Source organism: Tiliqua scincoides, chromosome 2 (genome assembly GCF_035046505.1).
Source record: "Tiliqua scincoides isolate rTilSci1 chromosome 2, rTilSci1.hap2, whole genome shotgun sequence".
Taxonomy (NCBI): domain Eukaryota; kingdom Metazoa; phylum Chordata; class Lepidosauria; order Squamata; family Scincidae; genus Tiliqua; species Tiliqua scincoides.
In genome coordinates, this window is record NC_089822.1 from 248,385,016 (window position 1) to 248,407,246 (window position 22,231).

General features: G+C 46.7%; 1 protein-coding gene across 3 annotated transcripts in view; it reads left to right on the top strand.

Annotated features, from left to right (window-relative positions):
* The window catches only part of LOC136641125 (kyphoscoliosis peptidase-like), a 45,583-nt gene that overhangs the window by 16,535 nt on the left and 6,817 nt on the right, over positions 1 to 22,231 (top strand). The window contains exons 1-3 of one of the 3 annotated variants that reach the window (XM_066616784.1): positions 14,854 to 15,155; positions 15,242 to 15,324; positions 17,272 to 17,380. In XM_066616784.1, coding sequence (XP_066472881.1) covers positions 15,143 to 15,155; positions 15,242 to 15,324; positions 17,272 to 17,380 — 205 coding nt within the window. In that variant the 5' untranslated portion in view covers positions 14,854 to 15,142. Of the gene's footprint in view, positions 1 to 14,853; positions 15,325 to 17,271; positions 17,381 to 22,231 lie in introns of those variants that run through there. The other 2 variants (XM_066616786.1, XM_066616787.1) reach the window with 2 other exon arrangements.

Consider the following 22,231-nt stretch of genomic DNA (forward strand, 5'->3'; position numbering starts at 1 on the left):
ACTCCTATGACTCTCTAAAACAGGGGTGTCCAAAGTTTTTGGCAGGAGGACCACATTGTCTCTCTGACACTGTGCCGGGGGGGGCGGGGAAAAAAAGAATTGATTTACATTTCAAATCTGAATAAATTTGCATACGTTTACATAAATGAATATATTAAAGATGAACTTATATGAATGAATGAAGGTTTTGCAATAGCTCAAGACCTATAAAAGGCCTTGCAGAAAGCAAGGCTGGCCTTTGCTTTTCTGCCGCTACTGCATCACAGATGTGAAACAGCAAGCAGTGGAGGGAGCCCTCATTCCACAGCTCAGCGAGAGGTCAAACAGTTGCCCTCACACTGAGAGCAGTTGCATCCGGCCAGTGTGGGCTCCAAAAAATATCATTGTCCTAGGAGACAGGAGGGCCAGAGGCTCACTGGAGACTGGGAGCTCCCCGAGGGCCGCATTGAGAGGCCTCGAGGGCCGCAAGTGGCCCCAGGGCCAGGGTTTGGGCACCCCTGGTCTAATCACTCTCCTCCAGATTTTGGGTCCCACCCCCTTCTTTTCTCAATCCAGGGCACAGGAGCAGGGCCTAGGAGACAGGAGTAAAGGGACTAATTTGTACCTGGGCCCAGGGTCAAAAAGGGGGCCCAGGAGCCAATGGAGGGGGCCCAGAAATTTCCTGGAATATTACATTCCTGGCCTACTACAATAACTCCTTGGCTTGTGGATCTGCTTCCCATGAAGGAGAGTATAGGAGCTCAGGGACATAGCTGTGGGGCTACAGTTGCTGCAGAAGCAAGTTTTGGTATGCAGAGGACACTTTCCTTTCTGGTGTGAGCCTGAATATAATGATGTTAATCTTCTGCATGATTTTCTATATTTAAAAGATTTTAGAGAGACTTAGGAGTGTGTTTGGTTAGACTTAGGAGTGCATAGCTTAGGAATGTAATGCCAGGTGGGTGGGTATACCTGGGCTCCAAAGACTTTCCAGCTGTCTCCACCCTCCCCCCCACCCTGTTTTGCCCCTCCCTGCCCCCATTTTGCACACCCATCACCACCTTCCCCCTGTTTCACCCCTCCCCTTTTGCAAAGGGGCCCAAAAGAAACTTCATACCCCCTGGTAAAATTTCTCTCAGAGGCCCTGCCCTATGCCAACTTCTGAGTCCTAAGCCCCGCTTCTGGGAGATCAGAAGGCTCCTGCAAACAATTGCCTTTGCCTTGCTGCTCCTCTACTGCTCCAACATATATGCATGCACACACTGCTGCACAGGCCGACAGCTTGCGCCCTGTCCCACCAATAAATTTTCAGGACCCAGTCCTGTGTCCACTAGGCAGGCCACTCCCTGGGTCTAGTAAGACCTGATGACATTCCTGTCTGTGGATTCACCCTACTTATGCACCTTAACTTGGAGGGGTGGGGGTGGGTCCCTTTCAGGGAGAAGGGCGGGATACAAATAAAGTTTATTGTTATTATTACTTAGCGTAGTTCATCTGTTCTGAATGCAAAAACTCCTGGGTTTAATCCAGCAGACTGGATACCTGTGGATTGGACAGGCAGGGGTGCTGAAAGGGAAGTCTGGACAGTGGTTGCCTGCCTCTGATTGGTCTGTGGAACTCCTTGCCACAGGAGGTGGTGGGGATGGCACCTGATGGCCCGGATGCCTTTCAGAGACAGAGGTGCTGGACACAGGGGCTGGCTAGCTGACTGGCAGGCTTTCTGCCCTTGGATTTCAGGGCCTGGGATGGGGAGCTTTTCATGGTGTTGCACAGATTCTGTGGGCAAGTGGGCCTTCTTGTGGCCAGCTCCCTGCAGCTGTGAAGCACCCCATCTGGGTCTCCCTGTGTGGCTGGAGCCCCAGCCCAGGTGCCATCATTTTGGGAACTGACAGGCTGCAAAGGGGTGAAGAGTGCAGAGCCCCACGTGCCCTGCTGGACTGCTGCAGGCAGGGACACCTCCTTGGGGACTGCTGTTCACTGACACCAGCAGGCACAGGTCAGACCGGTCCTGCTGGGGGGGGGGGTCTTGGCTCCCTCTCTCCAGGAGGCTCCTAGGAGGAGAAGAGTCACCCAGCCAGAGGTGGGGTCAGGAAGGGAAAATGGGTCTAGCAGCAGCAGCAGCCTGGAGGTGGGGGGGCAAAGGAGCGCCTCCCCCTCCTCTCCTGCCTGCCTGCGATGAGGGGGGAGGCGGGGCACCCCCCGCTGGCGTCACAGGCGCAGCCCACCCGAAGGGGCGCTGCGAAGAGCCCGGGCAGGTGGCGCACCTGGCGGAGGGCGGGGCTGGAGCAGTGCAGCAGTGACGCCGGGAGAACCCCGTGACGCGGCCACAGAGCTAAGAGGCGGCCGGAGCAGCCCGTCTTCGGGGGCGGCGCGTTGGCGCAGCGGGTGTGTCCGCGGCAGGGATGCGGACCGTGGCTCAGCCATGAGTTCGCGCCTGCCGGGGAGCCGGCGCCGCCTGGTGGGCGCCCAGACGGAGCGCGCGGGCGCTCCCGGGGGCGGGCCAGGCAAGAGCGCGGGGCGAGCGCGGCTCGCGGCCGGCGCCGCCCGGGGAGGCTGCGGGCGTGCCCAGCGGTCTCCCGGGCAAGGGCCGCCGAGCTCCGGGGCCCCGAGGCGCCTGCGCCGCCCCTTTTGCTGCCCTGAGTCCCCCAGTCCCGGGGCTGGCGCTGGCGGCCCGCAGAGGGAGGGGCAGCCCCTGCAGGCGACAGCACTCGCGCAGGGACGACACCTGGTCCCCGGGAGCTCAGCCCCCCTCCCTGCAGGAGAAGTTCACCCTCGTGTCTCCCCAGCAAAGCGGGCACCACGCGCAGCTCCGGGTTGGGCTGCGATGCGGTTCAGCCACTGGCACGACTCGGTCATTCCTTCCTCCTTTCCCCCCTCTCCATCCCTCCCCCCCCGCCCAGCGTGTGGAAGGAGAAGGAGGAGCAGTGGAGGCAAGTAGGCAGAGATGAGCGTTCTTCCCCAACCTGCTGCCTGAGGCAAGTGTTTCACTTGGCCTCGTGGGTGGGCCAGCCCTGCCCCAGGGAAGCAGCAGGCTACCTACAGCCTTCCATCATTTGAAATCATGTTTAGATTGTGATGCATGAAGAAAGTATCTTAGCAGTTGCAGCATTAAGAAATCCACCGTTAAATTGCAGAGTAAATAACTGATCAGTAACAGCCACTGCGGCAAAATCAATGCCAGGCATCACATAATCATTTCCCTGTCTGGCAGACAGGGCCTTCTCTGCATTGGCATCCCAAGAGCGATGGCACCAGGTATCCTTGGGCACCTGCTTCATGGGGCCTAGTGGGCATGCATGCACAAAACGCTCTCTTGTGCATGGAAATGCGTTCTGTTGTGGTTTCCTCCATGGACTTGGGTGCAAGGCCTGTGGGGTCAACTGAATTGAAGGCTGTTTGCACAAAGGCCAGTTTTTGTCCTTGTGTCGCAAAGCATATTGGACACCTTTGCTTTGGTTTTCTGGGCCAAGTTTAGCTCTTTAAAACCTAGCAGGCCAGAGATGTAGCAAGCCCAAGTCCTCCCTGACTTCCGAGTCCTCCCTCTGCAGCACTCTGGTGCCCTGCTGGGGATCTCTCTTCATGTTCCTGATTATTTTCTGTTTATCAACAGCTTGCCTGGAGGTGTTCAGTAACTGCAAGTTTAACATACCCAGAGCCATGTGTTTTTCCATTCACCTGCCATTGTGGTCAATCTGAGGTCACTCTGAGCTGTTAGCACCTCAGGTTTCAAAAGAGGCCCAGAGATTTCCTGGGATCTTACATTTTCCTATCTCACCCAGACTTGCTACCCGCGTGGGATGCTGGGGGCACTACTGTGGGCACAGTACTGGCTGCTGCCACAAGCCATATGCACCAGGCCAAGGAATGCATACATGACACTTGTTAACACAGTGCCAGGTGTGAGAGGAAACTGGCCTGCTACAGTAGCTCTTTGCTTGTGGATCTGCTTACCAGAAGGAATGTATAGAGCAGTGGTGGCGAACCTATGGCACGTGTGCCAGACAGGGCATGCAGGCAGCGCTGAGCCAGGCAGCCTGGGGAGGGGCGCTGAAGCTGCGTGTCCCTTTAAAGGAAACCAAGGCTTCTTCTGAGCCCGTGTGTTGGGAGGGCCGGCTGCTTCCCTCTGCCCTCTCCCTTCACCCCACCTGCCCCGCATTTGTTTCCGTTTTTTGCCTGTTCTGCAAGCTTGGATTGGAGTCTGCTCCTGTGCGTGTCTACTCAGAAGTAAGCCCCAGTAGAGTTGATGAGGCTTACTCCCAGGAAAGAGTGGCTGGGATTGCAGCCTTAGAGCCCACTTCTGTGGGTGGGGCTTTTTAAAAAAGTATATTTTCTTGTTTGAGAAAATGAGCAGTGCCATGGTCTTGCAGCCACCCCCTCCCTGACAATAGTTCTTTACCCAGCATGTAATTAGTCTGTGGAACTCTTTGCCACAGGAAGCAGTGATGACAACTTGCCTAGATGCCTTTAAGAAGGGATTGGACAAATTTCTAGAGGAAAAGTTCATTAAGGGTTACAAGTAATAGTGGGTAAAAGATATTAATGTATGAGTTTTTTTTTTTCTAAACTAAAACCTCAATATTCAGGTTAAATTGCCGTGTTGGCACTTTGTGATAAAAAAGTGGGTTTTGGGTTGCAGTTTGGGCACTTGGTCTCTAAAAGGTTAGCCATCACTGGTATAGAGGGTGCATGATTTGTCCTGGTGCAACAAAATCAATATGTAATAGGTTTGAAGGATGAAATGCTTCCAGGTGTATTCTGCAGAAGAAAGACAACGCTGCAGAATAGGGAAGCAAGCAGGCCAGTCTCTGCCCCCTGTGGGGCAGGGCTTCAGTATTTACACATAGTCATACACGCAGGTAAGTTTCTGCCCCCCTTGGTGGCTGAGCTCATTATACATGGGGCAGAGGCGTAGCTAGGTCATTTGACACCTGGGGCCCATAAATTTTTGTCACCCCATATGACATAATTAATTATTATATTATATTATATTATTTATTATTAGTTAATTAATTAATTAATTCACATTTTTATACCACCTTTCCTCTAAGCAGCTCAGGGTGATATACATGGTTCCTCCCCTTATTTTGTCCTTACAACAACCCTGTGAGGTAGGTTTATTTTATTTAGCGTATGGCATATAATACATGTACTTATATATCAGTTAGACTAGATCAAATTCAATGTCCAGTTCATGCAGCCATTCAAGGACAGAGTTACCTTCATAGAAAAAGTCAGACCATGGGCCAATATACGCCCTCAGTTTGCAGCCAGACACGTGGCTACGTGGTTTGGTGGGAGAACCTGCAATCACACTGAGGGGTAGATTCTAGCCCCCATTTAAACATTGAGTCCTGACAAACACCATGTAGAGTACGGATCCTATTCAAAGTTTTCCAATGCTGGCGAGGTAAGTTGAAACCTGGCACCTTAAGTGTAGGATTGTCTATATATCTACCCGTTTCTGGGTGTTCGACTGCCCATTTAGCTTTCCATTGGGCATTGATGTTAAAATTGTTGTGCAGATGCTGTGCGAGTGCCAGAGAAGGCTTCTTGGATTTGAGCCTCCCGACTGATAGATGAGGAAGATCAGCGTGCACTGGTAAAAGTGGGTTGTTGGTGATTTTTCTGTATTCTTTCACTAAAGCCTCTTGTTTCCGTAGTGCTGGTGGTGCTATGTGGCTCAAGACGGGACACCAACAGACAGGAGTGGGTCTTATACAGCTGCTTATGATCCTCATGGTTTCAATTAATCTGACATCAATCTTGCTAGTATGAAAGTTGTTAAACTGTACTGGAGCACAGTATTCTGAGAGCCAGGGTGGTGTAGTGGTTTGGGTGGTGGACTTAGACCTGGACAATCCAGGTTCAAATCCCCCCTTAGCCACAAAGCTTCCTGGGTGACCTTGGGCCAGTCACTTTCTCTCAGCCTCACCTACCTCACAGGGTTGTTGTGAGGACAAGAAGGAGGGGAGCAGTTGTGTACACCGCCCTGAGCTCTTTGGAGGAAGGGCGGTATAAAAATGTGAAAAATAAATAAATATAAAATAAATATTCAGCTGCGGATAGATCAATCCTAATGCTGATGTTCTGAGAGTGGTGGCTGAAGCTCCCCATCTTGTTCCTGTTAATTTCTGGAGTATGTTGTTCCTGGTATTGATTTTTGTGGATGTGTTCTGGAGGCGTGACTTATAAGAGACAGTCAGGTTCAAAGTTACTCCAAGATATTTTGGATAGAGATTGTAAGGGAGTAGGTTGTTATTTAGATAGACCTTTGGGGCTGCGTTAGCTAGTTTATTATTAAGGAGGAAGCATGTGAGGTAGGTGATTCTGAGAGATAGAAATAATCATGACATGAAATTAATAATAATAATGGCTAGAAAATAAATGCAGTGAATATTTCCCCACAAGCAATGGATGAAATTCTGCATCAAATGGTATATAACATGATGGTATTATTCCTAAAAGCCACGATTTCCCAGAATTATGGTCACTAGGGTGTCACCCCCCCCCACCCCAGATGTCTCATTGGCCTGTTTTGAGTTAAGGCAGTGGTTCTCAAACTTTTAATACTGGGACCCACTTTTTAGAATGACAACTTGTCCAGGACCGACCAGAAGTGATGTCATGGCTGGAAGTGATATCGTCAAGCAAAATAAAATAATTATAAATAATTAAATTAAAATAAATAATTAAATAAGGGGGAGCCAGTCCTGTTTCACCAAGTGAATTTTCTCTGTGACCTGCCTGCAATAACACCCCCCCACACACAAAAAAAATCAGTGAGATTTTCATTCCTCCCCAGTGCCCACCTTACCAGCTCAAGCCTCTGTTTTATTCTTGGGGGGGGGGGGTGCTGCCTTCTGGAGCAGTTGTTGAGCTCCACTTTCATCAGCTTGGGACCATGCAATCAGGCTTGCATTCCCCTTTGCCTGACTTGACTAGCAGACAAGGCACGTTTGTTTACTCACGAGTAAACGCGACCATGTGGTTTACTTTCACTTTCCATAGCGCTCAATCCATTCGCCTGCTTGGAGGGAAGGACTTCCTTCTTGGGTGTTTTTTGGGGGCAGCTTTCATTGGATAGGAACTATTCTGGTGTCCTTGGATTCCTCTCAGCCTGCCCTTGCCAGGGGACTACGGCACATTTGCCTACTTGCGAGTAAACACGTGATATGGCTCAGTTTCACTATTCATAGGGCTCCATGCATCTTTTGTTTCTGGTTTTTTGGCTATAATTTTTGATGAAAAGGAGATCATTTCCTCTGTTTTTTTGCATTGTATTCAGCTGGAAATTCCGCATCCAATGGTATATTGCATGATGGGTTTACATGTAACCTCTGCGATGTTAGCAATGTTGTGGTGTCACCCCCCTAAGGCTGGTACCTGGGGTGGACTGCCCCCCCGCCCCTCACTAGCTTCGCCACTGCATGGGGGTCCCAATTACATTCCCACCTATTCTTATCAACGCCTTTCTCTTTTTGGCCGACTTTTCTTAATTCTTCAGGCCTACTTCCTATTTGATAACTTCTGGCTGTCTGGACTTCTGATGTGAGAACTGCTGGGCTCAACTGAAGTTTATGTGGTTCTCATAGGCTAGCTACATGTTGCTTGGTTCTCATGCTAGCTACAAGCTGCTTGTGCCTTGTGTTTTAGCCATGTTTTTTCCCCTCATACCCCTAGTATCTATGGAAACACTAACACAGTCCATTCTCATCTAAGCAGAAAAGCAGCATTCATAGAATCATAGAGTTTGGGGGGACTTTGTAGATCATCATGTTCAACCCCCTGCCAATGCAGGCTGTCCATAGCTACAACATCCCCAATAGGTGGCTATCCAGCCTCTGTTTAAAGACCTCCAACAATGGCAAGTCCATCATCTTCTGAGGCAGACCCACTGCCAAACACTTTGTACCATCAGGAAGTTTTTCCTAATGTTTAATCAAAATCTCCCTGGAGACTGGGCAGCAAAATGGCAGATGAGTTTCAATGTAAGCAAATGTAGTCATGCACATTGGGGCAAAGAATCAATACATATAGGGTTCTGAGCTCTCTATGACAGATCAGAAGAGAGATCATGGGTTGCTGGTGGACAGCTCAATGAAAGTGTCGACCCAATGTGTGGTGGCAGTGAAGAAGGCTAACTCCATGCTTGGGATCATTGGAAAAGGTATTGAGAATGTATTGGCAACCTTCAGTCTCGAAAGACTATGGTATTGCGCTCTGAAAGGTGGTTCTGGCACAGCGTCTAGTGTGGCTGAAAAGGCCAATCCGGGAGTGACAATCCCTTCCACACCGGGAGCAAGTGCAGTCTGTCCCTGGTCTGTCTCCCTGGCTATGGGCCTTCCTTCTTTGCCTCTTAGCCTCAGACTGTTGGCCAAGTGTCTCTTCAAACTGGGAAAGGCCATGCTGCACAGCCTGCCTCCAAGTGGGCCGCTCAGAGGCCAGGGTTTCCCACTTGTTGAGGTCCATCCCTAAGGCCTTCAGATCCCTCTTGCAGATGTCCTTGTATCGCAGCTGTGGTCTACCTGTAGGGTGCTTTCCTTTCCTCAATTTCCTATTGAGAATAAGACAGCTAATATTATAGTGCTGTTGTACAAATCAATGGTAAGGCCATACCTGGAGTATTGTGTGCAGTTCTGGTCTCCACATCTCAAAAAGGATATAGAGAAATGGAAAAGGTGCAGAAGAGAGCGACCAAAATGATTACTGGGCTGGGGTACCTCCCTTACAAGGAAAGGATACAGCTTTTGGGGCTCTTCAGTCTAGAAAAGAGGTACCCTCATGTCATGAGGGGGGATATGATGAGATATACAAAATTATACAGGGGATGTATTGTCACTCCCGAATTGGCCTTTTCAGCCACACTAGACGCTGTTCCAGAACCACCATTCGGAGCGCGATACCATAGTCTTTCGAGACTGAAGGTTGCCAACTTACTTAACAGGGGATGAATAGAGTGGATAGAGAGAGATGCTCTTTTCCCTGTCACAAAACACCAGAATCAGGGGACATCCACTAAAATTGAGTGTTGGGAGGACAGACAAAAGAAAATATTTCTTTACCCAGCATGTAATTAGTCTGTGGACTCCTTGCCCCAGGAAGTAGTAATGGCATCTTGCCTAGATGCCTTTAAGAGGGGATTGGACACATTTCTGAAGGAAAAGTTCATCACAGGTTACAAGTCATGATAGTTATGCCCCAAGCAGCAGGCTTGGAATGTTGCCGAAGGAACAGAAGGTCTGAAGCCCACTGAGAGTTTATCTGGCCCTGCAAGCAGGTTGGTGCCTCAGGCCCCGCCCACTCCAAGAAAAACTGTTGGGACTTAAAGGAACCGTGCCCTGTGGCTCAAGTGCTGGCTTTGGGGGAGCTGGGGAGCCAACTTCTATCCCCAGATGTGGTGCAGCAGCAGAGGGATGCCGTCCCACAGTGTCGAGAGTTCGGAGGAGTCAGACAACAGGGGCAGAGGCTCCCCTTTGGCTGGAGCAGGTGAAGGCATGGCGGGTTCCTGGTCTTCCCTTCTATGGGAAGCTCAGTCAAGGCAGCTCCTTGGCTGGCTCCTAGACATGCAGTCTTCCCCATCACCAGACCCTTCATCTAAAACAGTGGTTCCCAAACTGCTTGGCAACAGGATGCACTTTTGTAAAAGACGCTCTATCACAGTCATTTTTAACCACTGTGCTGTGGCACGTTGGTGTGCCGCAAATGGTCCCCAGATGGGCCATGGGAATTTGGGAGAGGGTCATTTTTTAGTACGGCCATTGGGGGATGAGAATCCTCCATTGACAGCACAGTGTGCCTTGTCAATTGTCAAAAAACTGATGGTGTGCCTTGACCATTTTAGTGCCTTGCCAGTGTGCCACGAGATAAAAATGGTTGAAAATCACTGCTGCATTGGGACCCACCTTAAAAAAGGAGATCTAGAAATCATTTATTTATTTATTTATAAGTAATTTGTAAGTAATTTATAAGTAATAATAACCAGAAAAAGACCCTCAAACATTTATCCCCCTATATTTACACATGCTTGCAAACTGCAGGAACTAAGCTCTTTCCATGGTAATTGGCAGCTACAGTACTGATTTCTGAATGGGCTTGCGGCAATTCGTTATTTGATCTTTTCATCACCCTTTGGTGACCCACCAAAAATCAGACCACAACCCAGTGGGTTCCGACCCACAGTTTGCGACCCACTGCTCTAAAAGTAGAGGGGTTAAATCCTGCCCCGTGGCAAACTGGAGCTAAACAGTGCTGTGGGAGGTCAGTTGTAAACTTCTCCCCATACCCACCACCAGACTGTTGACTTTTATGGGTCTGTCAAATTGAACATTCTGTAGAATGACTTTGATGGATCAGGTCGAAGGTCCATCTAACCCACTGCTAAGACTGCATTTACCTGCTTACTTACATAGGGCGCAGTTCTAACCTACTTTCCAGCACTGACATAAGGGCAATGCAGCTGTGAGGTAAGGGAACAAACATTCCCTTACTCCATGAGTGCCACCCAACTGCAAGATGCAGCACATGTCCGATTGGCACAGTTATATCAGTGCTGGAAAGTTGGTTAGGATTTGGGCCTTATTTTTATTTATATCTCCAACAGTGGCTGTTCAACCAGCCCTTTGTAATCAGACCAAGAGGACCAGCCATGTAGGTGATGTGCTTGCACTCTCTCATGGATTTTCCTAGGGCAGTGTTGTCAAACACAAGGCCTGGGGGTTGGATGTGGCCTGCAGAACCTCTTTATCTGGCCCTCCAAGCACCACTTTCAGCTGCTCTCAGCTGCAGAGCTTCATTGTGGTCATGACCTGCTTAATGACATCACTTCAAACTGAGACAGTTGGAGACAGTAGGAAAAGTCTTTATTTTTAGGAGCCTTGGGGTTCCCTGGGGTTCCGCATTCACGTAGCCTTAAATAACAATTTGGGCCCTTTTCTTTTTTCCAGTAATTCTGGAATGAGGCTGTCATTATTTCTGAAAAAGTGCCTCCTCTTGGTTTACAAGTAAAATCCAACAGCAGAAATGACACCAAGGACAAGGGCTTCCCCTTGGCTTCCATTTTGGCTTTGCCTGGATAGCAGACAGCTCAGTTCTGGTTCACAGTTCTGGTTTCACTTGTCTCTGAGCAATCATGATGACACTATTTCCATTTTCTTTCAGCAGCTTATTTCTTTTTTTTCTCTTTAAAGCAGAGACTTGAGCTGTGGAATGATTGCACCCTGACCCCAGCAGCATCTGAGGATAGATGTTTTCTTGAGGTGACAGCCTTTATGTCTGCTTGCACACCTGCCTGGCTAATGTCAAGAGTGAGGCAAAGTGGCTATTTGGCCACAGGGACCCTTCCATCATGTCAGCTAGCCAGAATTGTGGTGTCCTGCAGAACCTCACAACAGGCAGACATCCTTCTGAATTTTGCAGATGAGGCAGGAAACAATTGCTCCCCTCAATCACAATTCTAGTTCACCAACTTCCACACCTCCTCAGCAGCCATGAGACATGTTCTAAGTAAAACCCCAAAGAGTTTCTCTGAGGCCACTGCTGTATCCCATCTTTTTTTACCTCAGCAGTGTCACCAGGAGCTTGGTTGCTCCTATTTATTTTTTCTCCTCAGTAGTACCTCAGAGAAGCATAGTACAAGCACTTGAGGTGTGGCAGTTCCCAGTATCTCTTTTCCCCTGATTACAAGCTCCCCCTTTTCCTTTTGAGATGCAAGACTGGAGTCTGATAGTTGCCAAACTGCAAAACTGAGCTCTTGCCTCTGAGGTGGAAAAGGAGAGGGATGTTTCCTGAACATTTCCTGTTTTCCTCTTCAATGATGTGCAAGAGAAATGTGTCAAGAACCAAGCAGTGATGCAAGGGTCTTAGAGTTCAGAGATGAACAAAACTGGGGGAAGCTCCTGTCTCTTTCCTCTCCTGAGCAAGCAGCATCCTCTTACTTTTAAGAACCACAGGGTTTGAGTATAACATTAGAAAAATGGAAGTACTGAGGCCCAGCAGATCAGTTACAGGTGCACTGAGGCCTAGCTTTGCGGAAAAAACAGCCCCCATCTCCCTCTTCAAAGGTTGCCAAACCACCAGGATTGGTCTCAAATCTCCAAGAATCAACATTAACCTCCAGATGAATACTGAAAAATGTGACAGGGCCTCCAGGATGGAGGCACACTACACAGGGTTAGAGCTCCTCTTAGCTGTCAGAGGCTTAAAAGGACCATTTCCTACCATTCAATTTCTGCTTTAAACTCATCCCTTAACAATGTTTTGTCAGTTTGTCAGCTTCAAATTCCCACAGGCTGTGTTTGACAGTCACCTGTATTCCAGTACATCATTCATCCAGTACTTCTGCCACAGCGGCTAGTTCTGCCCTCAGATAACACAGATTCTGTGAAACATAGCCCCAGAAATAATTTTCCGTTATGAAGAAATGAAGATTACAGGAATCCCCAAAACTGACGTATCAGAATGAAACTGAAGGTAAAAGTAACTTGTTTACTCAGTCCTAAGAATAAACTGAAGGACATTTAATACATAATCAAAAATCAGGATGGTGGAAACTACCTCCAGCCTTGAAGCTGCTGCATTACCTAAGGACCATTTTCTGAATTTTAAAGATTTCAGTCTCTGTACATAACACTTTACTGGACTTCAGGACAAGGTGTCCCAGGGCACTCAATAGTGAATAGTCAATTAAATGGGACTCCAAGGATTAGGAACATTCAACCCATTTAAGGCTGAGCTTGATAATGGAATGAGAAATTAATGATTTCAGTTTTCCATCCTGAAGTGACAGTAGCAGCATCTGGATTTAGATGTTGTGGCATCTATAGATTCTTCAAAAGCAGTCTCCAAAACACAGAATTCCAGTTAGTTTTCCATAGCCATTAGAGATTGTTTATTGAACTTGTAGACCTTGCAGCACACCTTGATCTGCAAGAAAAGAGCCTTTTCTGTGAGTGGTAGGTTTGTTTTTAAAAGATAAGAGCTCGCACAAATATCACAAAATGTACCCTGTATGCAGGTTCCATTTATTGTAACTGATGAAAGTTACAGGAATCCTGAAACATCTCAGAATGAAACTGAAAGCAATAGCAATTTGTTTATTCAGCCCAGGCACCTAAACTGAAACATAGCTAATAAACCAGGATACTGGAAAGCACCTCAGAGCTTTCTCTTAATTTCAGTTTATTTTCAGACCGAAGAGGGTATTTATTTTGCCATGGCCTACAAAAAGTGAGTCTTTTCCATGCTTTGACAGTATCTTCCTTGGGTCTTGCCCAGAGATGGGAGAAAGAAAGACATTTAGTTCTGTCTTACCTGCAGTGGAGATTGATGTTTAAGGTAAAGTGTCCATCTGGCTTAGTCAGTGCTAAGTTTAGAAAAGGGAAGGAAAAAAAAAAAGAACGTATCACAAAATGCTAGGTGTCTATCTATCCTCCTCATATGCTCCATTTATTTCTGAGATTAAATAGCACTACTTAGAAGTAAAGCCTATTGAGTTTATTGGGACTTACTCCCAGGTAAGTGTATATAGGATTTCAGCTCACGTTTCATGTTTGCAGATCTTGCCTTTTTTGTGCCTAAATCCCTTTCATTCAAAGGAGAAAGATGGATGTCTGGAGAGCCTTCTCTCTTTGCATTTCAGGGACCCAGTCTGAATCTCTGTGTCAGTGATTTTCAACCTTATTCATCTCACAGCACACTGGCAAGGCACTAAAATGGTCAAGGTACACCATTTGTTTTTTGAAAAATCAACAAGGCACATCATGCTGCCAGTGGGGGTCTCACATCCTCCAAAGGCCCTACTACTAAATGACCCTCTCCCAAATTCCTGCAGCACACCTGGGGACCATTCACGGCACACCAATGTGTTGCGGCACACTGGTTGAAAATGGCTGCTCTGTGTCTTTGAAATACCGTTCTTTGAATGCAGAGTTTCTCCCTCCATGGTGGCATGATGGAGAAGAGATTGCATTCATCTGGTTTTGCAGGCTTGGGTCATTCCTCACTGGAAAGCATTATGTATGATTCTTTTCGAGCAGGGGTTTCCAACATAAGACCCGCAGGCCAAATGCAGCCCCTGGAAGCAATTTATCTGGCCCCTGTTATGTGGGCTCTCTCAGCTTGCTAGTTGGGCTGTCTCTTATCTCTCAAGATGTGCACATTTGCTCTTCTGTTGTTCGCAGCTAATGAGTTTCAATGTGTGAACAAAGTGCTTACTTCTGGCCACTGTCTGCTTAATGGTGTCTCTTTCTACGTTATGGTGCTGCTTCTTGCCCTCAGCAGGCAGCATGATGCTAACTTCGGCCCTCTGTATGAAATGAGTTTGACATCCCTGTTTTAGAGGTTCTGCTTTTTAAGCAGTTTATAGGGACTATCCTTTGACCCATTGTGTCGAAAAGTGACCTGAAAATGTGTCACAACTGTCACTCATTCAGGAACTGTCATATTGTTACTGCCATTGATGCAACCTTTTGTTGGTACACAGCAGTGAACCTAGCACTGAGCAGAAGTCCCAGGCACTGAGCCTGCGCAACTCTAGGACTATGTGGGAAGCCTTCTGAGGCTCCCGACGCGGTCAGAAACTGCACTTCTGGTTTTCCAGAAGTGCAGTTCAAGACCGAGGGGAAGTCTCAGAGGCTTCCCCAGTCGGTCCTATGGTCATGTGAGGCTCCGTCGTGCTTGGAAGGTAGGCAGGTGGCTTCACTTGGGGGGGGGCATCGTGGACCTTTGTCCCAGGTGCAGGGAGGGGTAAGTCCATCCCTGCTGTACATATATATATATATATATATATATATATATAGAGAGAGAGAGAGAGAGAGAGAGAGAGAGAGAGAGAGAGAGAGAGAGAGGAAAATCTGCTAGTCAGAGTTGGATGCATAAGTCTGTGGCCTCTAATTTATTGACAGTGTTGGACCTGCACATCAGTTTAGGTTTGGTGGGATGATGTTCTGTTTTTCTTCTCCAGTATTTTTTACTGCCATGTGCCCCACAGAGTGCTTGTTCTGTTGAATGTTCTTTATACCGTATATAGTTTTCACGAGTAAAGGCTAAGAGCTTTCTTCCAGGCTTGGTCTGGGTGTGGAAACCTCTTTGTGTCATTCTTGCTGGTGTCAACCAAAGGAGGCATTTCCCAAGCTATAAACACTGTTGCACTCTGGAATCCCTGAGAATGAAAATTTATGGTAAGTTCAAATTATCCATGTTCTCCTCTGAGACACATAATGCCTTTGCTCCATTTGTACAACAAATATTCTCTGTTTACTTCCAGCTTATCCATGGGATAGATCCAGCCTGAAATCAATGTCACTGGATTTGCAACACTTTAAGAAACTGGATGCCTATGCACTGAAGGTGAGCCATATCTTAAGTTGACATACATTCTTCATTGGAGTTTACTATGGTATTGATGATGGTATCCCGTCTAGATTTGGAATTTGAGGACCCTAACAAGCATGATCTATTCATAGAAGGAATCTTCTCCTGTCTGCATCAAGAAGTACAATAAAAACATAATGCACCAAGGGACCATAGGTTTATGTTTTTAAAACATGTATGTCCTGCTTTTCCACAAATGGGGCCAAGGCAGCATACAATAAAAATTAGTGAATCATTAAAACAACAATTAAAACGCATAAAATGTCAAGAACTTAGTAAAAAATGGCATCAAATTCCAGCAGCAATTTTTAAAAAAATCCTCCATAAATGCAGAAAAGTTTGGAAAAACAAATTTCACTTGGCACCTGAAAGAGAACAAAAAGGTGCCCCTTGATGGGCAGGGAAAGTAGCTCCCCCAAAGGTGAGGGTGGCTTTGAAGGCAAGAGGCAATCCAAGCAGGAAAATCTCACCAAGAACCAACAGAGTAGAAGTCTCTGTTGGAGGGAAAGACTATCAAAACAGATGGTGTGAATGCCTTCAGTGGAGAAGAAAATTGCAAAATTCTGCTTCCAAAGTTGGGTTAGTTATGGGACTTTGAACAAATAATTCAAAGACATTCTTGGATATGGTATCTGGAACATCTTCTGGGTGTGTAGCCAGGGGTTTAGTGTGCTTGGTTAAATTAAGGTGTATTCTTCCAGGAGGGCACAAAGGCTTAATTGCACCCCAATCAAAGGTTCCTGAAGGGACAAAAGGTATAGCAGGGTATTGGCTGTACCAATGCTTGAATTGTTGGTGGGAAAGACATCCTAGAGAAGGAGACTGAAAAGGCTGTTAAGGGCACAATCCTAATGTGCCCTTGGGCTGACACTTGCGCTGACCCAGGAGGGTTGCGCCTCCTTGGGAGTCAGCTGGGCTGGCTCAGGGATGTGCGCCAGCCTGTGGAGGCTGAATCCAACCTCCGCACCAACTTGGGGAGGGAGCCTTGTGTTGGCCAAGTTCGGCCGATGCAAGGCTGTAGGGTGGGTGGGAAGGAGGAGGGAGGGAGGCGTTCCAGGGAGGGGGAGGGTGATCCTGGGGGTGGGCGGGCAGGGAGCAGGAGATGGGGCTGGGACCCAGCATTTATGCCAGATCCCAACCCCCATTCCTGAGCAGCATGGAGTGGCTTCAAGATGCTCTGCTCTCCTCAGACTTATGCCACCTCCGGAGGTGGCACAGGTTTGAGGAGACAAATAGGGACTGCAGTGGCTTCCAGCTAAGCCACTTTGGGGCCCTATCTTGCGCTGGATACAGCGCAGGCCTCCTGGCCTGCCTGTTGCAGCAGAAGATAGGATTGTGCTGTAAGTAGCCTGGCCACTGGGCTGTTAAGGTTAATTTATTCTTGAGGAAGACTTGGGCTTGCAAATGAGAATATGTCACGAAGGAGAGCCCAAATTTGCAAGTCCTCAGAGAAAGGTGACACACAGATCAATGGATGCCCATCAGTGCTACAGCTTTCCATTCCTATCACTGGCCCTTTATTAGTATGATCTTGTTTAGAAGAAACCATATCTTCCCCCCTTCAAGGCAAAGTCCTGGCTGGCTCTCAGGATTGTCAGCTAAGAAACCAAACTGGAGTTAGGAGAGACTGTGTACATTTTGAAAATTGAGGTTATGGGCAATAGATTGCATTGTTGACAGCCTGTTGCACATCAGGGTTTCTGTGTCTTGTCTGTTTTGATAAACTATTTGTGATGATTTTTTTAAAACTTAGAATGCTATATTGTAGTAGGTGCCTGTCCAGTGTGGACTTGGAAAGTGCTATTGTCATCCTTCATATAGCTCTTTCTATGTTAGTGGGGCAGGTGGCTCTACTAGAGCAGGTGGCTTTCCTTGACATTAACCTCTACTGAATCTATACTATTACTGCCTGTTTTGTAACAGGTGAACGTTAGGAACAGCATAGAAAACCTGGTGAGTGTCCTGCTCCGAGAGGCCCACAATGATATAGAGAAAGTCCGAGCCATTTGGATGTGGACTTGCCATAATATGGGTAGGTAGAGTAGTCATCTTTTACATAAGACACTCTGCCCCTTTGACAATCACATGACATACAGCCCTTCCAAAGTGACAGTTTTCTCATTGTTGCACCTTCTTGCTAGGTGGGGAGATTCATAATTGAATTTCTGTCTGTAATGCATCTGCTTAAGGTACAGAGGTTTTACCAGAGGTGGAAAATCCTTATTGCCAGGCTGAAGTCACCACACTGGGAGGAAAATTGGTGGCCGCTGCTGTTTCTCTGCAGAGCAGACACCATTAAATAAGCTCAAAATACCCCCCCCCCCCGGGTCTGGATAAAACTACTATTTATGTTGACCATTCAGTACTGTGAACGGACCTGCTACGTTAAGAGAATTAATTGGTACCCTAACCCTAAATGTTAGGTTTCTGGCAGAGATTCAGAGCCCCAGGCAAACTATGGAAGACGCACATGCAGGCTTGTTCCTGCTCATAGTCAGCTGTGGGGGTCTTTTTGCATATAGGGCTTTGTTTGGCTGTGGGAGACCCAGATCCAGACCCCTGCTTAGCCGTGAAGTTCACTAGAATAAGGAGGCATTCATCCAGACTCCTTTGCCCTGCCTCTTTAATCCCTGCACTAGTGTAAACTTTCTCTTGGGGCCTAAACAAGACCTCGAACCTGCACAGGCAGTGGCATCACTAGGATTTGAGTCACCCAGTATGGGAGGCCAGCAAGTCAGCCCCATGATGGACCTCCTCCCATGCTGTTGACAGGACCTTGGGCAGTGGGCATGGTGATGCACTATCCCCCTGCCCCGCTGGTTTTACGGCTATAACTTTTGTTCTGCAATTTCATACAGAATACAAATAAACTGCATTGAAATAACTTTTAGAGAATAGAGTTGTTTCAATGCAGTTTATTTGCATTCTGCATGAAATTACACATTGAATGATACATAACATGATGGTATTATTTGAAAATACCAAGATTTTAAAAATTTTGGCTGGTAGTAGTGCCACCCCCTCTGTGCGCGTCACCCAGCGCAGCCCACCCCCCTAGCAAAGCCACTGTGCACAGGGAACCGTTCTGCCAGCTCTAAGAGTTCTGGATACTATTTCAGCAGATGACACTAGTGTTGAGAGTTGGGAGGGAGCCATACTACTATTATGCCCCTACCTGTAACACAAACTATTCTTTTGCCTTTCTTAGGCAGAATTATCTGATTTCTGCATGGTCCCCGAAATTATTCTTATTATCTAGAATATAGATAAGAAGAGATTTCTGGTAAGCTGGAGCCATGATTTACTGGTACTTAACACAATTCCTATATTTTTCTAAGTTTCACCGTGTTTCCTCATATTTAGGGCGCAATCCTAACCCCTTATGTCAATGCTTTCCAGCACTGACATACGGGCAATGCAGCTCCGAGGTAAGGGAACAAACATTCCCTTACTTTGAGGAGGCCTCCATGAGTGACAACCAACTGCAAGATGCACCACACAGCCCATTGGTAAGGCATGGTGACCTTTGACCCCAGACTGTAACCCACATGTAAAGGCCACCGGATAGCCCAGTATAAGCATAGCAACACATAAGATGGTGAAAAAAGCTGGTTGGTGTTAAGAAAGAATCATTTTTACAAGTCTGACCGAAAGAAGCTGGCTGAAGCCTCTGCTCAGGGTGTTTGTAGCTCAAGAGATAGCAGGTGCTAGGCAGCTACTGAAGAGGAAACTCTGGGGGGGGGGGAATTTTCATTAGTAAAAATTAAGTTGAAATGAAAATGAAAATGAAATGAAAATGAAATTAAGTCAAAGAATTAACAACAACAACAACAACAACAACAACAACAACAACAACTAGGTATTTATATACCGCCTTTCTGATCATCGGATTACTCCTTTGACTTTATTCAAGGCAGTTTACATAGGCAGGCATTTCTAAATCCCTCAAGGGGATTTTTACAATCATAGAGGTTCTCCCTTTCAAGAACCACGCAAAATTTCAAAATGGATCTTCCTGGTTTGGTCTCACTTCTGGCCTCCAGTTCTCCCACGCAGGCTGACAAGCAGCTCCATCTCTCACATGGAGGGCAGCCAAGACGCTTCTTGCTCACACCAAGAGCAGGTGGAATCACTCAGCTCAGCTTGTCAGCCGCTTCAAGGTCTCGCCATTCTCAGCCGTTCAGGGAGCTGCCGGTGTCCTCGAACTGGCGACCTTCTTCAGGCTAACGGAGGCTCTACCCTCTAGACCAGACCTCCTGCCTTCTTTATTTCCATTTTTCCATCTTTAATGCAAATCTAATCTGAAATATACCTATGAGATGAATTGTACCTTATCTGTGACCTATAAGGTGTTAGCCTCATCTCTGATGTAAAATTTCAGCCAATGGGAAGTCTAGATTTTGGGACAAAGAGCCAAAAATTGTATAAAAGTTAAAATCAATATTGGGTAATTGTTCTCATACTTTGGACACTAGTCCTGTGAGATGCCCATTGCTTGCAATGAAATTAAAAAGCCTGCAAACCTTCACTCCTAAGTACTTTTTGAGTTATTCTTGAGTACTTTGAGTACTCCTGAGTTATTCTTGAGTTGCTTTATCAACCTTGCAACATTGGCACCATTATGCTAGTGCTGAAAAACACTGACATAAGGGGTTAGGACTGCACCCTTAGACAATTTTCCAAAACTACCTGTATACCCATGTTACTGACTTAGCTGTAAGTATTTTTCAATGAACATAAGAACAGCCCCACTGGATCAGACCAATGGCCCATCTAGTCCAGCCTCCTGTATCTCACAGTAGCCCACCAGATGCCTGCACACAAGACAACAAAAGACCTGCATCCTGGTGCCCTCCCTTGCATCTGGCATTCTGAGGTAGCCTACTTCTAAAATCCAGAGATTGCATATACCCATCATGGTTTGTAACCTGTGATGGACTTTTTCTCCAGAAATCTGCCTAATCCCCTTTTAAAGGCATCTAGGCCAGGTACTATCACCACATCCTGTGGCAAGGAGTTCCACAGACTAATTACACACTAGGCGAAAAAATATTTCTTTTTCTCTGTCCTAACTCTCCCAACATTTTTAGTGGACATCCCCTGGTTCTGGTATTGTGTGACAGGGAAAAGAACATCCCTCTATCCATCCCCTACATATTTTTGTAAGTCTCAGTCGTGGCCCCCCCTTTTTTCTAGACCAGGGGTGGGCAAACTTTCAACTTTAGAGATCCTGGACCTTTAACAATTATATAGAACAGGGGTGCTCAAACCCCAGCCTAGGGGCCATTTGCAGACCCTGGGGACTCCCAGAGAGCCCCCAGTCTTAAATGAGCCCCTGGCCCTCCAGAGACTTGCTTGAGCTCATGCTGGCCTGACGTGACTGCTCTCAGCATGAGGGTGACTGTTTGACCTCTTGCATGAGCTGCGGGCCAAGGGCTCCCTCCACTGCTTGCTGTTTTATGTCTGTGAAGCAGCAGCAGCAGCGAAGTGAAAAGGTCTTGTTTTGTGCAAGACCTTTTATAGGCCTTGAGCTATTGCAACAGCCTTCATTGATTCATATTGATTGATTCATTGATTCATATAAGTTCATTTATGTAAATTGATTCAAATTTGACATGTAAATTAATTCTCCCCCTCCCACCGCCTCCCACAGTGTCAGAGAGATCATGTGGCCTTCCTGCCAAAAAGTTTGGACGCCCCTGGTATAGAAGAGAGAATTTCAGAAGGTGTAACTTGTCATCCGTGAGATGACAAGCTATAACTGCTGAGATTCTCCTACACAATTATTAAAGGTCCAGGATCCCTAAAGTTGAAAGATTGCCCACCCCTGTTCTAGACTGAAGAACCCCAAACGCTGTATCCTTTCCTTGTAAGGAAGGTGCCCAGCCCCGTAATCATTTTGGTCACTCTCTTCTGCACCTTTTCCATTTCCAGTATATCCTTTTTGAGATGTGGTGACCAGAACTGGACGCAGTACTCCAGGTGTGGCCTTACCATCGAGTTATACAATATTAACCAGTTTATTCTCAATACCTTTTCTAATTATCCCAAGCATGGATTTAGCCTTCTTCTCTTCTGCTCCTTTAAGATGGCTCCGCTCCCAGGGTTTTCATAATTTGTTTAATTTAGGGCCTGCTTCACACTGACAAATTGCATGCTGTTCTTTTATAGGTTCTGACTGATGGGACAGAAGTTATGTTGCTCTTTTGCTCTATATAGAACCATATTACCACTAGCACTAAATGGCTGGTAAACACCAGCAACAATTATGTGATAAGAATGATACTTTGTATTTATGCAGGACATGAGTGCTCAAAGTACTTCACATATGTTATATTGTTCTCTAATTTTTCAAGCAGCCTATAAGGGAGATCATTATTATTAGCATTCGTCATACTGAAGACAAGGGCTGGGCTGAGAGTGAATGACCTGTTTATTTATTATTATTTACTTTTTTTACACACCGCCTTTCTCCCCGAAGGGATCCAAGGCGGCTATGTTTATGACCATACAGGGAACTTCTTGGCCAAGGAAGTGCCAAATAATTTCTTGGCCAAGGAATCTTCCTGATTCATAGCTGCAGTGGTACAGTGATAAATATTGAAGTGCAGGAGCTTATCATGACACAATGGCCACACCTCACTGAGTATACAGAAAGAGACACCAAACATTTATTTTGTACATTAGAGCATTTTATTCTCCTGCCATTTATTTTTATTTTCAAACTTATACTTCATTTAAAGATCCTAAAGGCTTCGGCCTGGGGTATTTGACCCATTGTCCATAATGGGAGGTCTGCCACTTGTGGGCTAATTACACAGGCCTACAAAATTGAGGGTCAGAAAAGTTTTTCCCAAACTTTATGGTGGTTTGATATGAATTT